We start from the raw sequence: 20,413 nt of genomic DNA, 5'->3' as shown, positions 1-20,413 counted from the left end.
AAATTCAGTGTTGCCTTTTCATAAATGAATTAGTGACCTCCATCTTTCTGGTCAGGAAACCGGTGGCTATACCTGAAGTTTAAAGGAGAGATACAGACATTCGCCAAGGCCAGCCAAAAGGAGACTCATTGGTCAAAATCTAATTTCTGAGGAAAGTTATGAGACTGTCATTGAAAACTCGGTTTTTACTTCCTTCCATTGAGAGACATTCAACAAATATCTGTCGAATGTTTTTTGATGCGCAGGCACTAGATGACACTCAGGGGGATCATCGATGAACAAGACAGACAAGTGACCCTACATACCCACACAGCTTTCATCTACTGTAAGGGTTAGCAAATTAGCATTTTATGGGTTTCAACCAATCAACAGAGGGTTGGTTTTTTTCTTTTAATTTGAAAATTTTACATGAATATCCCAACTCTCAGCTTCTCCTGAATAACTAGAAGCTATACTAACGCCAACCCCGCTCTCCACCATGACAATGATCATCTGGAGCTAAGCCACAAAGTCAGAGATGGGGCAGAAAGGCTCCATTCTGCCCCAGTCCCTGCCACTCCCGGTGCTTCTATACCTTCCCTGCTTTGCTCACTTTTATTCTCTGCCTGACCTTCAGGGGGCATCTGAGTTGACCTGACCACCCAGTCTGGCGGCTTGTCTCATAGAGCAAAGCCACACAGGTCACAAGACAGAGTGACAAAATGAGGACCTGATACAATTTTTATAACTACAGTTGCTCACAATTTTAAAAGTCCGTGTTCCCTCTGAGCGTCTCCGCAAAAAATAGATTGTCTCATTTTGGTCAGAAAGTCAACTTGATGACCTATTCCCTTTGTTCACACTCCCCCTGCTGAAATGGGAAGCAAAGGCAGTTTCACCTGTGGCCCTGGGGCCGTACGGAACAGAGGGCGTGATCCGCAGACCCGTCCCGCCCCCGGACTGGGACACGAACGACCACCCACTGGCAGGCCAGCACCTGCAGCCATTGGATACCTGTGACTCCTCTCCTGAGAACTTCTCAAGCCCAGCATGGTCTCCAACGACGGCTCCATTTCAGACTTTATTAAACTCCTTCAGCAGCAGGCATCACTGACCCGCTCATCCAGGCTTAGAATTTTCCTCTTGGTCAAGGAAGAAAGTGTGGCTCACCTTCACTCCCTGCCTCAGTCACCTTAGCCAGAAAGAGGCGCTAGGTAAGCGCTCTGCTCTGACCCACACGACAGGAGGCTCACTCACTACAGGATGTGGCCATTCACTTCCACGAGCACCCAGAGCACCTGCTAAGCACAAAGGTGAGGAGATGGGAACACCCCTGTCAGAGGACTTGATAGCCCGGAATTCTCTAGAGCCCAAGGCCAAGCTTGGCTGCCTCATCTCCCGGAATCCAAGTGCTTCTCTTTCCTGGGATGGGGGTGGTGATCCCTCCCCACTGTGTGAGGTCTCCATGAGACCCTCCGTCAATGTCCCTCACCTGCCCCTGTATAAGGACTCATAAGGTGACCGCACTTGGGCACATGAGACCCTGTCTCTCCCAAGACGCCTGGTGAGGGCAACTCAACCTCTGAAAGTACCCTGGAGCTGCTCCCTGCCCCGCGGTGTCCATGCATCTGTGCCCTGGGGGCCCTTGGTCCCAGTCCCTCTCCCGCTGTTGGCACTGCTTCTTCCTGTCTGTGTCCTCTCCACAAACTTCTCTGGCATCATGTTAGCTAGACTAGGTTTTCCATGGCTTGTGACCAGTGATGGCTAGCTGATCCAGAACTCATTTTCTTGAGACGGAAGTGACCGTGATCTCTCAGATTTAATAGGAAGACCCAGAGAGTCCCCAGTTGCTGGGGACAAGCAGAGATTTTCTTCATTGCCACAAAACACAAAAGAGTGGGTTCAAAGTCAGGACAAAACCCAGCAAACCAAGCTGGCTGGAGTCCTTTCTTCCCAGTCCTTTCTCCTATAAAATGTTTGCTTTGGCTCCTACTGTCCTTTGGGCAGGTGAGAGCAAGCATACCACTCACTCTCCTCCGTTTCAAGATGCTCAGAGCCCAGCCCCAGACTGTCGGCTGACCACCTCAGAAGGTTCACCCTCCAGCGAACTAGTCCTTGTCCACTCCTCAAACGCTTGTGCAAGTCTGCTGCGGGCCAGGCCTCATGCCAGACAACCCACGGGGGGCCCTTCCAGTCTCCAGGAAAGAAAACAGGCCAGGAAATACAGCTCCTCAGCAACCTTGTTATACAAGCAGAAAACACACACATGCTTTCTGGTTCTAAAGACGACTACAGAGGCCCTGTGCTCACAAACAATGTAAAGTGAACTGGCAATTTGTAGCTTTGCCTCCACTGCAGAAGATCCTTGCGTCTTAAAGTTGGAAGACCCCAAGACAGAGATTGCCTGCCCCACCACCAGCCCGTGTGGAAAGTCCTCCTCCTACAGCCCCCCAAACAGCCAGTGAACCTACAGTATTTGAAAACATCAAAAGTGAGCAATGTGTTGTGTGTTGGTAGTTTATTTTTTTTATTTTTATTTTTTAAGGATGCTACCCTACCAAAGGCCAGGGAGTGGGGACGTTTGGGTTCATTCAGGACTGAACTGTTTGGGAATATCACCAGAATCATAGGCATGTTCAGAGTCTGTTGAGCATTGACCCCCACCAATCAGAGCCAAGAATGAGGGTTGATTCCACAACTCTACTGTAATGTGGCTTGCTTCTTGTCCCCTGGGGTTGGCAACACCAGACCTTTCCACCTGGAGCCACTGACCCTTTCTGCCTTGTTCCCTTCCACACCCAGGGCAGTGGAGGCAGTGTCTGGCTCAGAGCTGTGCTCAGAAATACCTCAGTATCTCAGCAATCACTGCGTGTTGTATGAATGAGGGAAGGAAGGAGTGAGGTCTAAATTACCTGTTACTTCTGGCCCACATCCCATCTCCCACATGTATTGGTTTCTTGGCTGATTTCTTGGATTTCTACTGTTGCCCTCAACTGGCCAGCCTTAGAGGGTTTTTCCCGGAGAGAAGACATCTCGAGATGGAGGGGGAGGTACTGGAAGCTCCTGCCAGCCACACCACTGGCATGAGGGAGAAACCAGATTGCACAAATGATCGAGACACCAGAAGTGACACGAGTGGCTTCACTAGGAAGACCCGCATTTCTGGTCCAAACGGAAGAAGACTAGCTCGGTGAGGGTCCCCAGTGACCACCTTCCCTCCGGGCCTGAGAAAGGAAAGGGCCGTTGGGTCTCTGAAATGTCCATCCAGCTCCACGTTCTACCTAGAGACTCTCCAACACCTGCGTCCCTCGGTCTCCAAACAGCATGGTTGCCGGAGCTGGCATGATGCCTCACTCCAATAATAAAACCACAGCTAAATGCGGGGTCCCTGCCCCCCAAGCCAAGAGGCTCCGGGGCTCAACACCTGTACATGTAACGCTTCTGCCTATACTGTTATGTCCCACTACCATATAAACAAACTTAAAAGTAACGCCAAAGCCACAGACTTTTTCAGAGTCTGTTGGCCTTTTCAGGCCACCAGCTCCCTAGAACACAGGCATATCCCTCCCGAAAACACAGCCACACACCCACTAAAGGAGACACGGAGGCACGAGGGGTCAAAGGAAAGAGGAACAGAAAAAAGCTCCTTGCTTGCAGTGTGGTGTGAGATCGCCAGGAGCTACGGCTCAAAAAGGAAGTTAGGGAAACAAACACCACCACTATGTGGGGAATGAAAGCGTCTACAAAATCCTACAGATTAGCTGGTTTCCCTCCATCTGGCGCGGCCCAAAGGCGTGCATGGGGAGAAGGCTGGAGTTTCTCCCCCAGCCCCCCCGTGACCCTAACGGATTCCAGGTTGAATGTAGGCAATTCTACGTCTGTCTGGCATGGCCTCATTAGAAGTTTATGCGAAGCTGCAGACAGATGTGGCTCAAAATAGTTCCCAGCCGTGGAAAGAGTGGCGGTAAAATAAGGAGCAGGTACTTTTTTTAAGGATGGGGGGTGGCGGTATTTGCAGGAGGATAAAAAAAGAAAATACAGACACCATCATACATCCTTTAAATAATCCACAGTAAGCCAGAGAAGACACCCTTGCTAATTTTGAAGAGATTTCACTGTAAGGCTGGAAAATGCTACTGAACAAAGACCCACTCGCCAGCTCGACTGTAACAAAGACTGCTTTTCCTCCTAATCAAGTTGTTTGCGTCCTTGGGTCGTGTCCTTCAGGGAGCTCTGATGCATTGGTCACTCGCCTCAAACTAACAATAGTTGAGTCCCTGCAGGGATACAGGCTTTACCCCCAAACGAGAACCCAATGTTGGGATCTCTGGGCAAGGTGAGGGAGGCAAGCGAGGCAGGCATGGTGTGGGATCATATACTACAAATGTTGGTATTTTGTTAATGATGAACTTTCTGCTTTAATTTTTTTAAAATATTGCCTTAATATCCCATTTATGTTTACTACAGACTCTTGGGCACATCCCTGAAGAACACCCTTGAGGGAGTGTGTCCCTGGCCTCACCCCAGCCTCCACCCTGCAAGAAACCCATGGAAAACAGTCCAGGAAAGATACACACATCTCTGATTTCTCACTGACCTGCTTCCGACTTTTGGCAGAACTTGTACACTTCCCGAGTCATAGGCGGAACAGGGCCATTTGTGCCATTGTCACTTTGGGCTTCCTTGCCTCTTACGGCCTCCCGAAATGAATCTGTTTCATTTTGGAAGTTACTGGGCCAGGACACAGGGCTTACTGCCCACTGAGTCATCCTGCTAAGTCAGCTCTGAGCAGGCCGTAAAAGAAGAGAAGGCCTATGCCTCTCAGCCTTCAGACAAGTTCTCCAAAAGCTCTGGTGTCCCAAGTCTCCCAGCTGGCGCAGCTGAGAAGGGCAACTGGATACCCTTTTCTGCTGTCAGTCCATTTGAGCCGCACTTGCTGGGGACACAGGGGTTTAGATGCACCCCAAACTGTGTCTGGACGAGCAGCTCTTCCTTCGCAGTAAGACAGGCTCCTATCCCATGTAGGGGAAAGTATGTGCACATTCAATTCGAAGGAACTTTGTTTCTATCGGAAACAAGACACAGAATGAGAGCCGGCCACCTCCTCAATGTGGCAGGCTAAGCAGTGCTTTCTTCCCCAGGGCTGCCTAGAGGTATGAAAGGTGCGTGGAGGTGCTGGGGGTCGGGGCCAGCCAGGGCGCTGGAGCAGAGAGTGGGGCTGGCCTCCAGCACAGCCGCAGGGCCTCCTGGAGGAAAGTGCTGTTTGCTCCCAGCTTCCTTTGTTTTAAATTCTTGCAGGAATAAACCACACCAGAGATGTCAGAGCCTTTCACCTGCCTTCAGATTTAAGGCCAAGTTCCCAGCTGTGAGGTCCCTTTCATCTAGCAGAAATCCAAATTCTCCCCCCAGGGTCACACCAGGTCAAGCCCTTCGTTCCAAACCTTCTTGCTACAAAGCAAATTGCCCCTCGCCTCAAGTCACTCCCTCGTTGTGGGGTTTGGCTGTGTTTAGGCCTACCCCATCTCTGCTCCCACCACCTTAGCCTCCTCACACCTCCCCTGGGGCACAGAAGGGGGATCTCAGTCTCTGTGACCCCTATGGTGGGCTTGCCTGGTGTGCACCAGCCTCTTCCAGAAACTGAGACTTAGCCCCAGGGCCCTCTACTTCTAAAGACCTATCTTGCCTCCTCAGAGATACACAACTTGAACTCAAAACCAGGATCTAAACATTTACGAGATTTCAGAGGATGCAGAAATAGTTACACGGGGAGACAAACTCACACAAAGTCAAGCAAAGCCATCATGGGTCAGAACCCCACGTCCAAACTCACGTCCAATCTGGCCAACAGCAGCTTCTCTCACGGGTCCTGCTCACTGGCGCACCGAGAGTGGTTCTCTGTAAACCAGTGTGCAGAGTGTCTCCAGGAATCGCTTCCTGGCGGCGCCTTCCAGGCCTGGGCAGGGTCCTCTGTCCACAAACCCCAAGGCTCCATGTTCGCTCCGGGGAGCACAGGAGCATGCAGACAGACCCCTCACCAGGAAGCACTTAACAAACCGGTTCTAAACTCATCAGTGAAATCATCCCGAAAGGCCAGAGCCCAGTGGCCGCCCGCACCACCCCACTAACGGAGGGAGCCTCTGGTCAGCGCCTCCAGAGGACACCAAGCCCCAAACATTCCAGGGTAGAGGGAAGCAATAGAAAACAGGAGAGGTAGAAAGGGCGGGACCAAGTCTCACTGAGCCTGGAACAACCTTTGGCCAGCATCCTTATCAGGCTACTTATCAGCAGCAGAGGCAGCCAGGCACACCTTTACCCCAGGTCCATACACCTTATTCTAATGGAATGCTAATAGACAGCCTACCTGGCCATCAAGGGTGCAGCTCGCTCAGTGCGGCTCCAACTCAGGAGCTGGGGCAAGACCCAGGATGGATGGTCCATGGAGGTGACCTACACTGTGCCAGAGAAAGAACCTTGTACTCATTGGCCAACCACAGAATGGGGTACGACAGGCAGGATGGGCCCTGGCCACCACCCCCAACAGGGTTTACAGTCCCCACGTGGCACAGCTATCCTGATGGTCATGTCTTCACTATATTGAGTGTTCATAGATTCCATGTCCCATCTCCTTTCTGGTGTACTCCTCACACATCCTCACTCTGTGTCAACGTTGGCCATCCTCCTCCTCTTCTTCCTCCTTCTCTTCTTCCTCCTCCTCCTCCTCCTCCTCCTTCTCTTCCTCCTCCTTAGCACTGTGATTATGAAGAGGGCCAGGAAGAGTTTGTCTCCATGCCTGAACACCTGCATCTCCAGCATGGGTCATGGGTCGGGGGAATCACAGAGGGGAGACAGCTGGCCTCACATCAGCAGGAGGCTGGGGTTCTGGATCCATCCATTTCACTGGAACGTTCTAACATTTGGAATGCCTCTTCTTGGAAATGTGAACATGACTTTCTTGAACAACACAGGGACAGAGATGAATCTGTGGTATTGCTGCCTTTTGTGGCAAAATACATTAAAATACAAGTTTCAATGTTTTTTTAATTACCATTTTCTTTTCTTTTCTTTTCTTTTTTTACTCTACTTCTTTGGGGAGTAAAAGAACCCAAAACAAATGTCATTCTTGCTGGACTGAGTCAGTGAAGCATGCTTTGAAGAAGCCAGGGTGGCAGGTTGGTCATCTTGTGAGATCACTATCCCAGAGTCAGACTGGCATTGGAGTCTCACCCAGGGGACACTGAGAGAAGGCCCCACACATCCAGGTGACACAGCTAGCCAGGACACAGAGCAGAGCGCCTGGGTCTGGCGCCTTCCCACGAGTAGGGGTTGTAGAGTCTAGATTTTCCACCACAGTTGAGACTGCAAACATGCACACCATTCTTTTCATAAATACATTCCTCCTGGTCATGAGATCACATGGCTTGGAGTTTTGTTTGGAAAACATGGTCACCATCATCACAGTACACAATGCCTCTCCCTCATTATGTGCTTGGCCGGATTAGCAGATGGCAGGTTCTCTCAGTTCCCGGAACAAAGTGGAAGGAACACAGAGGAGCTCCTTGCTGGGTATCCTGCAGCTCCACCGGCCATTTGATGGATGGCTCACTCCCAAGCCAGGTGGATGGTGGTGGGAAGAGAGGGATTAATTTTATGTGTCGAGTTAACTGGGCCACCAGAGCCAGATATTTGGTCAAATGCCAATCTAGAGGTTGCTGAGAAGTTTTTTTTTTTTTTTTTTTTTTTTAGATGTGATTAACATTTAAATCAGTAGACTTAGGGTAAAGCAGATTACCCTCCAGGAGGTGGATGGGCCTTGTCTAATCAGTCAAAGGCTTTCATGGAAAAACCCAGTGGTGCCTGAAGAGGGAGGAGTTCTGCCTCCAGAGTTGAGGCTGCAACATCACCTGCTGTGTGTGTACATGTGTGTGTGTATTTATACAGGCATGTCTGCACACACACATGCACACATACGCCATCCTGTGAGTTCTGTCTCTCCGGAGAACCCGACTAATACAATCCCACACTGTGTCCTAGGACACTCCTGGTTGGTGTTCAAGCATCATGGCGAACAGCCCCAGGTGTACAAGCATGTAAGCACGTGGACTACTTGTTCACTACTTCTCCCTAGTTATCTTATTCTTGGCAAACTCTCCACAATCATAAGATGGGTTGTGTTTCTCTGATTTGGAGTTTTGTTTCTGTTTTTGTTGGCAGTGGTGGGATTGCTTGGGGGGGAGAGGGAGAGCTCCCTAACATGGCTAAAGAAAGTCATGAAACCCACACGGTGCCACGGACCAGCTGTGGCCTCAGCCGCCTCCACAGGCCTAGGAAGTGCAAGCCGTCCAAGACACATTTGGTTCCTCTTTGGGGCCACAGACTTCCTGGAGGCTACAGCGGAAGTTACGGGCAACACCCCTCAAAAAATGCACATTCCCACATGTGTCTGCCGGGCTGTATGGGCCTCTGGTTAGCATCCACACACTCTGGAACAAGAAGCCTCATTCCTGGGAGAAAGCATGCAGATCAGAACCTCAGTGACACTGAGGAAAAGGACGAACCTCCAGGCAGCAGGGCTTAACCAAAAGCCAACCAGCATTATTGAACACGGGATGTGTGCAGAGACGGTTGACCAAGCTGAGGTCTGGAAGAAGTAAGCACATAGGGGGATGAGAGAGAGCCAGCGACCTCATCTCTTACACCCACAAGACACTTCAGGAGTCCCTGGTCTCTCAGGCCCTCACTGGATATTGACCTTCCACAGAAGATACATAAAGAGTCTCGGCAGTACTTTGCATGTCCCACCTGCAGCTTGCAGGTCCTTACATGCAGTGCAAGTGACCTGCAACCCTGCAGGTGTCCTTCCCAGGCAGAGGAGGACTGTGGGACAGGGCCTGGATGCATATTACACGCTCGAGAAGTCTCCACAGACCAGGAGGGTCTGCAACAGGGAGTGGGTAGGGAAACAGACGGGAACCCAGAAAAGAGCTCGTTATTCTCCACTTTCAGCCCAATTCAGCGATGTTTCATCCTGCCATTTCTCCAAAGGCCCACATTCTCCGTCCCTAGAGCCCATTTTCTCACATTACAATCTTGTCCAAGATGTTTAAAGATAGCAAATGGATCTGTCTATGAATCTATCGAGTTTTGGAAGGAAAGGAAGAAAGGGAAGGAGGGAGGCAACCATGGGGCAGGGGGTGGGAGGGAGGAAGAAAAGAGAAAGAGCATCTGGAAAAACCTTCCTTTTAAAACTATTTTGCTTGTCTAACTTCAAAATGTTCATCTGGCTGTTGTCATTTTTGTTGCACACAGAACTCTCAACACCATATTTAATCCTTCTTTCCTAGTGTCTACAATGAATCAGGGTCAGGAAGGAGGGGAGGAGGTCAATCTAACTGTGAGGGGGACGTCAGCAAGTTGGCTGCCCTAGAAAAAGTCAAAGGTCCGTGGATTCATATAAGACAACTTGGAATTACGAGCTAGGGCTTCAAACAGATCAGAGGGCATTTGCTGAGCTTCTCAGGCACATGGCAAGCAGTCAGTCCTCCAGCTGGTGCCAGGAGCCTGGCAACAAGCAGAGTATGGAAGTAGACTCCAAACCCTCTCCTTCCTCCTCTCTTCTCTCCTCTGCCCCAGCCCCCCTGCCCCCAATTCAGTTGGCTTTCCTTTCTCCTTCTACATTGACAGCTTGAGACTCTAGCAAAGGTGAGACTCAATCCCTGCGTCCTGGATTCTGAGAAGATACTTTGGTCAGGTCACAAGGCCAGGGGGTTAGGAATCAGAAAGGACAGGTGTCAGGGTGATGGAGGCTGCAAGAAGAGGAGACTCTGGACATTATCTGAGAACAGAAGGAGCCCCACCCCCACTGCCCATCACACTCTTCTTCCTCACAAAGGTGAGGCTGCATCCTCTTGGCCCTGGGCTGACTCTGCGTGGACATGCAAACTGGAGCCTCCGGTTCAAAAAGAGTTAAGAATTCCAGGATAGTGTTAAACTGAGCATGAGTTCCTCTGAGCCTGGACCCTGAGCAAGTGTCAAGGTGGTTTAGTGAAGCCAGCCCTGTCTGCCATTCTGGTGTAATTGGGTCACTTTCCAAATCTATCCCAGATGCGCTTCGAGATGCTGTCACTTGGTCTGAAAGCTACTTGACCCTTCAGGGATACCCTCCTTGGCCCCTCATTCTGCAGGTGTTCATGAAACAAGGTGGGTAAGGGAGCCTGTCAAAGCTGTCACCCACTGTGCTCAGAGGTTTGAGGGTGAAGGAAGCCATGGGGACATGAATCAAGGTGGTTCCAAACATAACAGCAAAGCTGCCATTCCCAGGGAAAGCTCCTCCATAAGAATCCCTAGTAGGGCACCAGCAGGAGTCCCACAAGGTCCCAGGAACACCTGTTGGTGTCTCCAATGGAACATGGAGACATCTGGTCCAAGTCCCAGATTTTAGAGTTCAGGATGGCAAAGCCCAGAGGGCAGGTAACCAGAGCAAGGTCAAGCCCTCTTTCCTGTTTGTAAGGTGATGTTTCTGCAGAGGGAGGTTCCCAGATGGAGTAAGTGAATGGGGGACACTGTCAAATCCTCCCACCACCAAGCGCTCTCGACCCCTTGGTATTGGAAGAAGGTTGACTTTACAGCGAGGCAGACCCCAGGACTCCAGGTGGCACTGGCCTTGGTCCCACAATAAGAGTTCTCAGGGGCTGGAAGGGAGGAGGAGAGACCGTCTGTGGCATCAGGTGGCAGTGGGTGGCAGTGGGCAACATGGGTGACAGGGGTCAGCCCGGTGGCAGGACCAGTCAGCACTCCAGCCCTGGGAGGATAGGAGCCTGGTACCCTGTGGGACTTCACATTTCCTGGGAAGGTTCCACCAGGCCCTGTCAAGCCCACCCCTGCACTCTCTGGAGAGCAGGCTGCTTTCAAGGAATTTGAAACTCCTTGGAGCCTGGTAGGGTCGAGGGCAGGGGGCCCATTCAGCCCCTGGGGCAGGAGATAACTTTCCTCCATCCAAGAAGGACTTCTCAGGTGTCTAATCCCTCTGGCCAGCTCATTTGTCTCAGAGGGAGGGCTCCCCCTTCCACCGGATCAGAAATTCTGAGATTGGGTTTCTCCCAGGCCAGGCCCTCAGAGGGGCTGGGAGCCACACCCCTGACCTGCAGACCAGGCCTGAGCTGGCAGGAGGCCCCAGCAAGAGCTGGAGGCTGTGCCAGGGTCGGCTCTGGGCTGACCTGGCAGGGGTGGGATGAGGACCTCCAGGAGCGAAGATGTGGGCCGGCCCTCCCAATCACTTCCCACCACCCAGGGCTAGGCTGACTCACTCAGGAGTGTTGATCCAGATGATGTCCAGGTGGCAATAGTAGACACACTCCTTGTCCTTGTATGTGAAGCAGGTACAGCGCCTGGCGCGGCCGTGCACAGGACCCCCCTTGGATGCCTGCTCCCCAAACCGACCTGGTTCTTTCTCCTGCTCGGGGCTTCTGGGACTTGGACCTTGCACTGCAGTCATGGCCACAGGCTCCTGGATGTCCCCCTCAGATCTGGCTGTAGGGGGGGTCCCGGGCACGCCGCTTTTGCCAGCGTCCCCAGGCTGGGGGCAAGGTACCAATCCTGCAGGAGGCAGATTGAGAGGCTCCTGAGCTCCTGGGTGTGCAGACCCCCCCCCACACACACACACCCACACACACCACCACCACCCTTCCCAAAAACCCGGGGGGAAGGGGACAACCAAACTTTCTGCAAAGTTTGCGGGCCAGTTGCACTTTCTGTTACGTCTGCAACCTCTGCCATACGTTCTGAAAAATTTGCACAGTTTTCCAAGAAAACTTTGCACAAGTTATGTGCATACTTGGTGGAAAGCTTGCGAGCTATTTTCACTTTCTGCAAAGTCTGCAAGGTACTCGCCCCCGTTGAAAACTTCGCGATCATTTTCGCACGGTTTCGGAAGAGCTGGCAAACTTCTTTGAAAAGCTCCCAACTGTCTGAAACCTTCACCGCGGCCACCAGGGCGGGCAGCATCTCTGGCTTGCCGGTGGGCTGCTACCTCGAGAGCCCCCCCCGGGCAGTCGCGCTCCCGCCGGCCCCCTCGGCCCGCCCCCAGGCGCCTCCGGGGGTGGCGAGCCCGGCCGCGGCTGCTCCCCCGACGCATCCATCCCTCCGCGCGCCCCCGGCCCCGGGTCCTTTTGTGTGCGCCCGCCCGGCCGGGAGAGGCGCGCCGCCCCGCCCGCCCGCTTACCTGCGGCGGAGGTCACCGTGAGCCCGAAGAGGAGCCACAGCCCCGGCTCCATGAACCCCGGTGGGGCGCGGGGCACCGGGCCGGGAGCGCGGACGCCTGTGGCCGAGAGAAGGCTCCGGGCCGGCCCAGCGGCCTCGCCCTCCGGCTGCGGGGTCGGAGCCCGGCGCTCGCTCGCTGCGTCCCGGCCGCGGTCACACTCTTGAGCGCGCGCTGCCCATCCCTGCGCGGGGCCGGCTGTGGGCTCGGGCTTTTCTGGCGCCCGCACCACCCCCTCGCTCCCCGCCCCCCGGAGGGGCTGGGGCCGCCGCGCGGGGCCTTTGAACCCGGGGCGCGCCGGGGGTCGCCTCCCCGCGCTGGGGGGGAGCGGGGGCGGCGCGCCGGGGGCGGTGGGCGCGGTGGGCGCCGTGCGGCGGGGGCAGCTGTCCCGAGGCCACGCGCGCGCACACTCACACACATGCACACGTGTGCACACGCACACGCGCGCTCCCACTCTCACCCGGCCGCCTCGCTGCCCCTGGACCTGCAGCTCCCACCCACAGCAATGCCAGCGGTAACAGGCTGCTTCGGAGGCTGCTGGCTTTTATCTCAGGGGCCATGGGAAAGCAACATTTCTCAATGTTCGCCTAATGACACCTTGCCCTTGCACAGACCGTCCTGCCAAGGCCCTGGGCGTACTTTACACTCGTGACTCACGGGCACGGGCAGTGTCTCCCTGCCTCTCCCAGGAGCTCAGAGCCAGTGGGTGTGGGCAGTGGCAGGGGAGCAAAGTCAAGCCAGAAGCAGGTTAGCGGCCTGGGCCCCCTGCACAGAAGAGGGGCTTCAGTAAGTCCCCCCCCCCCCCCCCCCCGCCCGACCCCGGTTCCCTTCAAGGCTTTCCAAGTGTCCAGTGTGATGTGTGGAGGCTCACCTGAGTCTTGTCCTCTGCCCTGAGCAGCACAGAAGACAGGGGTTGCCTTATTTTGTGGTGACCAATACCATCTGAGCTGTGAATGGTGCCTGGGCACACAGGAAGCACTCCAGGAAGATTTGTGGGTGAGCGGATGAATGAACGAATGATTTGGCCCTGGACTGCTGACCTCTGAGAATACCTGGAAAGCCTCAGAGCCCCGCCCTTACCAGAGCTCTCTGACCAGAAGGGTGGACAATACACAGAGGCAGTGCTCCAGATGGCACTGGGCAGTCCCCGCAGGGCCACTGCCAAGCCTGTCAACTTGTGCTGGATTGGAGTTGGCTTTCCCAGGGAACCTCAGGCACGGCCAGGTCCCACGCCAGGCCACACTGACCTGCAGCCCTGGAGTTGCGCAAGTCTCAGGGCACTGTGGTCACCTTAACACAGGTCCCCAAATCCTTTGACACTCTCCCCATTGTCTCCTCCCATAGAAAGCAGCAGAAGTCATAAAGGTGCCACAACCTCCACCTGGCTCCCTCCCTCGGGACACTGGTCCTCTGAACACAGCCACCATGTTAGGAGAAAGCCTGAGTGAGCCTATGTGCAGCCATCACAGGGAGAGAACCCGAGGCCTCACAGCAAAGGCAGTGCCGACCACAGACACGTGAAGTGAGCCCAGAGGTGACTGGAGCCCCAGCCTCGAGACTTGCCACTGAGGACAGGCCAGCCCCCTCCCCTGTGGCCCACAGAACCCAGGAGCACCACGGAGGGTCATTTGCTGCAGTCAATGGTGGGTAAATCATTACCACGCTGGGGAAGTTTCTCCAGCCCACTCCACCCCTTCCATCCTGCCCAGTCCTTGAGTCCAAGTCAAGGAGAGGAGTGGGATGTGGAAGACAGTATCCTTTAGGGTGATTTGTCACCAAGCAGGACACAAGCTCTGTAGGGGGGGTTCGGCTTCATTTTTTGGTGCTCCATGCTTTGAAAATTAGAAAAACCCAAGACTAGGATTATCTTCTGTTCCGGCTGGGCTACAAACTTGGATCACTTCATCATTATCCCTTCCCTTAGAATTAACATATCAATCACCTACAAAATAAAATGTCTTGGACTGAGGGATGACTGGAAAAAGAGAAAGATCAACCAATGAGCTAAAAAGAGAAAGGGGTAGGAGGTGGTCTTTGGGTGTGCCCAGACACAGGAGGTGTCTGAGCTGCTGGGACCACTCCCCGAGTCCGTTGCCTTCCACAGCTTGGACAAAACCAGCACACCTGGGTGAGCACTTCGGGAGGCACCTGCACTGCAGGAGACCAGCCTGGCACTGGCCCACCTCTTGGGGTCTTCTAATCTAGGTGACAGCAGGGAGTCTGGGCCAGAGAACCAAAGATATAGGCTGCTGAGACCAGAAGACACCACGCAGAGCTGAGACAAGAGTTGACAGCCAGGTGGACAGTCGGTGGGGGCAGAATTTTAACTGGTCTTCAACCAGGTCAGCCCCCTGAACCCCATGATTGGAGTGGGTACTCACCTGACATTCAGCAACACCCGCTCTCCTGTGAGAATGTTCTCCCCTTTTCCGCTCTTCCTCTGGCCTCTGACCACTCCCGGGAGAACGCCTCCATCAAGAATGTCTCATATAATCTTCCTTTTCGTGCTGAGAGACAGAGGCCACAGGCTTGGAGACCTCGGGCAGGACACAGAATCCAGACAGGATTTCTTACTCTCTCTCTCTCTCTCTTTCTTTTTTTACATTGTGGTAAAATATGTATTCCATAAAATTTACCCTCTTTAGCATTTTCAGTGCACAGCTCAGGGATATTAAATATATTCACATCGCTGTGCAGCCACCAACACGACCTCTCTCCATAGACATCTCTTTCATCTTATAAAACTGAAACTCTATCCCTCTGAAAACACCAACTCCCCGTCTCCCCCTCCCCGCAGCAGGACAAGCCTTTTGTGTCTGGCTTATTTCACTGAGCATGATGTCCTCAAGGTTCATCCTGGTTGTGGCAGGTGTCAGAATGTCCTTCCCTTTTAAGGCCGAATAGTGTTCCCTTGTAGGTATAGACCACACTTGGCTTTTACCATCCACTGACGGATGCTGGGTGGCTTCCATGTTTTAGCTGTTGTGAAGAATGCAGCTATGAACACGACGGTGTGAATACTCTTCCAGAGCATTCTTTCAATCCTTTAGGGCTGGAGTTACTGGATGACATGGTGACTCTGGCTTTGATTTTTGCATGAACCTCCATACCGTTTACCACAGAGGTCCCATTTTGCATTCCTGCCAACAGTGCATACAGGTTCCTTTTTCCCCATATTCTCACCAGAACTTATTTTTTAAATTTTTCTGATTTTTGATAGTAGCTATCCTAATGAGCATGAGGTGAGGTGGTATCTCATTGTAGTTTTGGTTTGCATTTCCCAAATGATTAATGATGTCCAACATCTCTTCATGTGTCTATTGGCCTTTTGTATGTCTTACTCTGAGAAATGTCTATTCAAGTTCTTCACCCAGTATTGAATCTGGTTGTTCTTGTTGTTGTAGTTGGGATTTGGTAACATTGTTTTAATTGCATTTAATTTTTTTGTTTACTACCCAATTTATTATTTTTTAAAATTTAATTCAATTTGCCAACCTATAGTACATCACTAGTTTCAGATGTGGTTTTCAATAATTCATCAGTATTTCATTTAATTTTACATTTATCTTTTATTTATGGCAAGCGATACTGGTTTTCCATGTGTGATGGTGAATAGAATTCCTTTCTAAATTAACTTATTAATTAATTAAATTTAAAAAAGTAACCTGAATTAAAATATGAAGTAGTCATTGTATAGGTGGTTTGGAGACTTAGAAAATCCCAGAGCTGGTTTGCTCATAATGGAGGTCTGGAAAGATCTCATTAAACTAGGCAAGGAGGAGGGACAAGATGGAGGGGTGGGGGTAGCCAGGAAGGGGAGGGAGGACAGGGGATGGAGGATGAGGAGCAGAGCACTTTGACTGCAAAATCCGTAGAGAACAGTGGACAACAGCAGGGAACTGTTCCTTGCCCTGTTAAGGGGAAATCTCATCATTCTTGAAAATTACTCTTAAAAAAATCTGTGGAAATTAATAAAACACATATATGTGTTTTGTCAAATTGAAGGTACAGAGGAACTCTGGAAATCCAAATCACTTGTCCTATAATAAGGAAAAGGCACAGGACAATGCCCCTCTCCACATCATTGATGCTGCCTTGGGAAATCCAAGGGCTTTCTCTCTGGGCTCTTGTGGTTTGATCCAGCTGTTTGGTATGTGGAGAAAGGAGGACCTGAGAAAATCAGGAGTGGTCTGGGAGTCCTGTTTCTGTTGGATTGTTTGGCCACTTAATGGTGCATTGATTGATGCCTTAGTCATGACTTTGAAGGTTCCTGTGGGAAATATTGGTTACTTTTTTCCACCCAGAATCCCCTCCCTGCCTTTTGGTCACAGCACTTTGGTTCTTCTTTTAGGACCCACCCATCCTTTGTCCACATGGTCAGTGGGTCTAGGACTCGAAGGTAGTAACTTGTGACTGAGATCTGGCCAATCCAGAGATCCTGTCTGTTTGGCTACAGCCATCAGTTCAGGGCTGGGCAAGGCTGGACCAGCAAGTCAGTCTCAGAACTTTAGCTAAAATGCTTGAGAATGTATTCCCTGGGACTGTGGAGAAGAAAGGAAATGTATCTGAAGCTACTGGTAGCCACCTTGCCACCACGAAGAAAGACCCTGTGAGAATGGACCCAGTATGGAGCAATGTGGACTCAAGAGCTGGAGAGACTGGGTTGGTGTTCTCTTTCTAGCCCCTGGATCCATCTGGGCCTGAAATCCATGCTTTCCCTACACTTTGCATTTGTAATAGCTCATAATTTCTTTTTTGTTTAAGCTTACTTGGGATTCTGTCATTTGCAATGGAAAAAAAAAAATCCTGGCTAGAACAGTACCAGCCCTTGTGGGCTTCAGGCTACACAGCATGCAAAGGGAACAGTTCACTTGATTCGACCGTGAGCCAATGGTGAGGGTTTTGCCCTTGTAACAACTCAAAAAACCCTGAGCTATCATTACTCTCATTTTCCCGATGAAGAAAGGTTAATGGTTAGAGGCTCAAAAAGGTCACAATGACTGGTCCATGGTCACACAGCTATTAAAGTGACAAAGCCAGGATTCAGATTCAGTATTATCCAGTTCCAGGGGCAGGGTTCATAACCACTAGGCAGCTGCCTCTCAAACGCACACCTGGGGTCAGTAATGATACTTGTTTTCTCCTGTGTACCACTGATGAGCGCTCACCTCTCCATCTGTCTAGCTTCCTTGTTCCCACGCTCTCTGATGCAAGGTCGCCTGAAGGACCCTGTCTCCTCTGCAGCAGACACTGAGTGGCCTCTCTCCTCCTCCAGGGTCTGCCAACCCTCCATGATCACCTTTCGCCGCCTCTGCCATCAAATGCACCCCACAGCAGAGTGATTTCTCGGGCCGGTCGTGGGCCTTGGCCAAGTGCGTGGCAGGGTCGTTCTGTGGACTTTCCAGCCACCTCTTCCAAGCTGGCAGATGTGCGGCTGTATCTTTAAGACTGTACCTCTCACTTCACTTTTGAATCAAAATCCAACCGCTAAGAATATTGTGATGTATCTGGATAAGCATCGCCTCAAGTTGCCTCTTCATGTGCTTTGTGACTCTTTTGAAGATTGTTTTCTTTTAAATTTAGAGGATTTAAGTGAGAGTAACATAATACATTATGTACTATTCCATTGTCCTGGAGTTTCTTCCTCCCACCCAACCTACCCAGCAGAACCCTGGACTTGCTCAGAAACCAGATAATTAAGTGCTTTTCTATGTTATCCAAGTCCTAGTTGTGCGCCTCCTCGTCAGCATGAGGCTCATTGTGAGATGCACTGCAGGAGGTATGAGGCTCCAAATTCCCTGCTTTGAGTGACATAAATTGTATATAAAGTTCCCAATGAAATAAAATTATCACAATGTATTCCAAACTTCAGCCCTGCCAATTACATGTGTTGAAGGGCTAAAAGAAATTGGTTTGATCCCCCTCACCTCAAAAAAAAAAAAAAAAAAAAAAAAAAAAGAAAAAGAAAAAGAAAAAAAAGAATCTAACAATGAGTCTAGCAAAAACTGTTTAAAAGAACTCCAGAGTTCCTCCTGTGTTTTCCATGGCTACCCCTTCCATATCCTGTTCCTTCAGGTCTGGACTATATCTTCCCTTGAGAAACCACCTCTCCCCACAGTTTGTGTAGCTTGTGTGGGGCTCCAGGGCCAGGGTTATGTCTGTGGACTGACCAGAGCATCACGTCACTTTTAAGATAGGCAGACCTCCAGAATTATAATACATTTGTGTGGTTTTAAGCCATTGAGTGTGTCATAATTAATTATAGCAGCTGAAGGAAATTAACACAACCTAGACTACAATGATTGGTTGGGGACACGGCGCTGTGAGCCAAGCCTGGCCCCGTGGGAGCCAATGAGATTCAGTCCTGGGACTCTGAATTCTTTCCATGGAGCTGCTGAGAGGACCAGAGGGGAGCTTGCAGGTGCTGGCAGCCATCTTGTCACCAGGAGGGAAACATCCATCCAACACAGAAAGAACTGAGGTAGAAAACACGAGCAGGGAGCTGAGATTAAGCGTTGAGCCCCTGGATCCAACACGACACCCCGGACTTTTCACCTCCATCCACCAGTACGTTCCCATCTTTGAGCCAGTTCAAATGAGGTTTCTGGTACTTACAGGCAAAAGCATCCCGATGTTTCAGCTCAACTTACTGTGACGGTGGCTGGCGCAGAGGTAAGGGGTCATGGTATCAGCTGGCGATGGATGCACCTGCTGGTGGTCGTCTCAAGAGCACCAGCAGGACGGCGTGCCGGTTGACCTGGTCAGGGGATGGGAAGTGCTACCAAGATAAATATTTAAAACTTGTCCAGAAGATCTGAGGTTCCACACTTTTAGCAGACAAGACATGAGTGCTCTTTCTAAACCATTTCTTGTGCCAGCAGATACGGTGCAGTGTGGAGGGAAGGAAGGGTTGTGCCAACCTTGAAGCGGCACGTTAGACGGCCATCAGATGGGATGCCAGCCCGGAGCCTCGCGGCTGTCTGGCCGAGTGACGCACCACGGAGGGACCAGTTCCTGAGGGAGGTGCACAGGGACTCCATCTTCAACAGCACCAGCCCTCGGCAGAGGCAGATTTAGTTTAGGAATCTGTCCTATACTCCAGGGCCTGCATTTCAGGTTTTTCTTCAGATGCCTCCAACTCATACCTGTCCCAGCCGCTCCCACCGCCCCCCTCCCCCAGAGCTCCCACCCAGGCCACTCAGACACACACACCCTCTCCACTTATCTCCAACATGTGCGCTTTCACTGGGCACCTGTGCGTCTCCCTAAGGTGGGAATGTCAGGCATCCTAGCAGATTCGTGGCAGAGATGCTTTTGAGCAAGTTAAGTCAACACACCACAACACACCTGCTGGTTTTAGCCACCGTGAAGTAGCCTTGACTCTTATCACAGAAATTTTTTTACAAACTGTATCCTGCTAAAGCTCTTAACCTGGTGAGTTCCTGTGTCCACCAAATGCAACCAGTCCCTGGATTTGGGAAACTTGGTTCCAGAAGCTATCAAATGCTAGCTTGATCTGTTTGCAGAATAAAAATATGCATCAAGGCACTCCTCCATTCCCTCCACCCTCCACCTCACTGCATGAATCCTATCCAAAGCCACTTCAGAACCCAAATGCTGCCCCTTCTGGAAAGTTCTACCTAATTTGCTTGTTTAAAGGAAACACCTTCTGACCCCCTTACAACTGCTTATGGCCTCTGTGGACTTGTAGTAAAGCATAACAGTAACACTCATGGGCTTTGGAGCCAAATGGACCTGGATAGAAAGCCTGACTACCCCAACCCTTGCTAGCTGAGTGATCTTGGCCAAGTCACTTCACCTCTCTGAGACTTACTTTTTTTAAAATCTTTGAAATGGGGATAATGGTAGTAATGGTAGTAGGTAGACTACCTACTAGGGTCACTGTGTGGGTTAAATGAGAGAATGTAGGTAAATATTGCATGTTGGCCTAACACAAAATCAACACGCACTGAATAAATGTTACCCAGCTGTCATAGTGGTTGTGGTTGTTGTTGTATAGATACTTTTCTCTCCTGATAGATCAGAAGTCTTTGGCGGGGGGGTGTATTTGTTATCTGTATCACAAACATCCCCCTGATCATAAGGACAGTGAAACGAGAGCATTTGCTGGCTAGGCAGCTCTGAGGTCTTGCTGGACATGCTGGCACTCAGCTGGCTGTT

The 20,413-nt window shown here is 51.3% G+C and overlaps 1 protein-coding gene and 1 long non-coding RNA gene across 7 annotated transcripts in view; one reads left to right on the top strand and one right to left on the bottom strand.

Annotated features, from left to right (window-relative positions):
- EDN3 (endothelin 3) overlaps positions 1 to 20,413 on the bottom strand; it is a 30,211-nt gene that overhangs the window by 9,054 nt on the left and 744 nt on the right. For 2 of the 6 annotated variants that reach the window (XM_025470570.3, XM_025470571.3), the window contains exons 2-3: positions 14,614 to 14,769; positions 11,283 to 11,571 (exon numbers count right to left, since the gene is read on the bottom strand). In XM_025470570.3, coding sequence (XP_025326355.1) covers positions 11,283 to 11,571; positions 14,614 to 14,620 — 296 coding nt within the window. In that variant the 5' untranslated portion in view covers positions 14,621 to 14,769. Of the gene's footprint in view, positions 1 to 11,282; positions 11,572 to 12,196; positions 12,387 to 14,613; positions 15,433 to 20,413 lie in introns of those variants that run through there. The other 4 variants (XM_025470569.3, XM_035705810.2, XM_035705812.2 and 1 more) reach the window with 3 other exon arrangements.
- Positions 13,597 to 20,256, top strand: LOC118352216 (uncharacterized). Its single transcript, XR_004808996.2, has 3 exons — positions 13,597 to 13,875; positions 14,438 to 14,574; positions 17,417 to 20,256. It is a non-coding gene; the product is annotated as an uncharacterized LOC118352216 (long non-coding RNA).

The sequence above is a fragment of the Canis lupus genome, chromosome 24 (assembly GCF_003254725.2).
Source record: "Canis lupus dingo isolate Sandy chromosome 24, ASM325472v2, whole genome shotgun sequence".
NCBI lineage: Eukaryota > Metazoa > Chordata > Mammalia > Carnivora > Canidae > Canis > Canis lupus.
The sequence above is the reverse complement of the archived record's forward strand: the minus strand, read 5'-3'. Positions and strand labels throughout refer to the sequence as shown.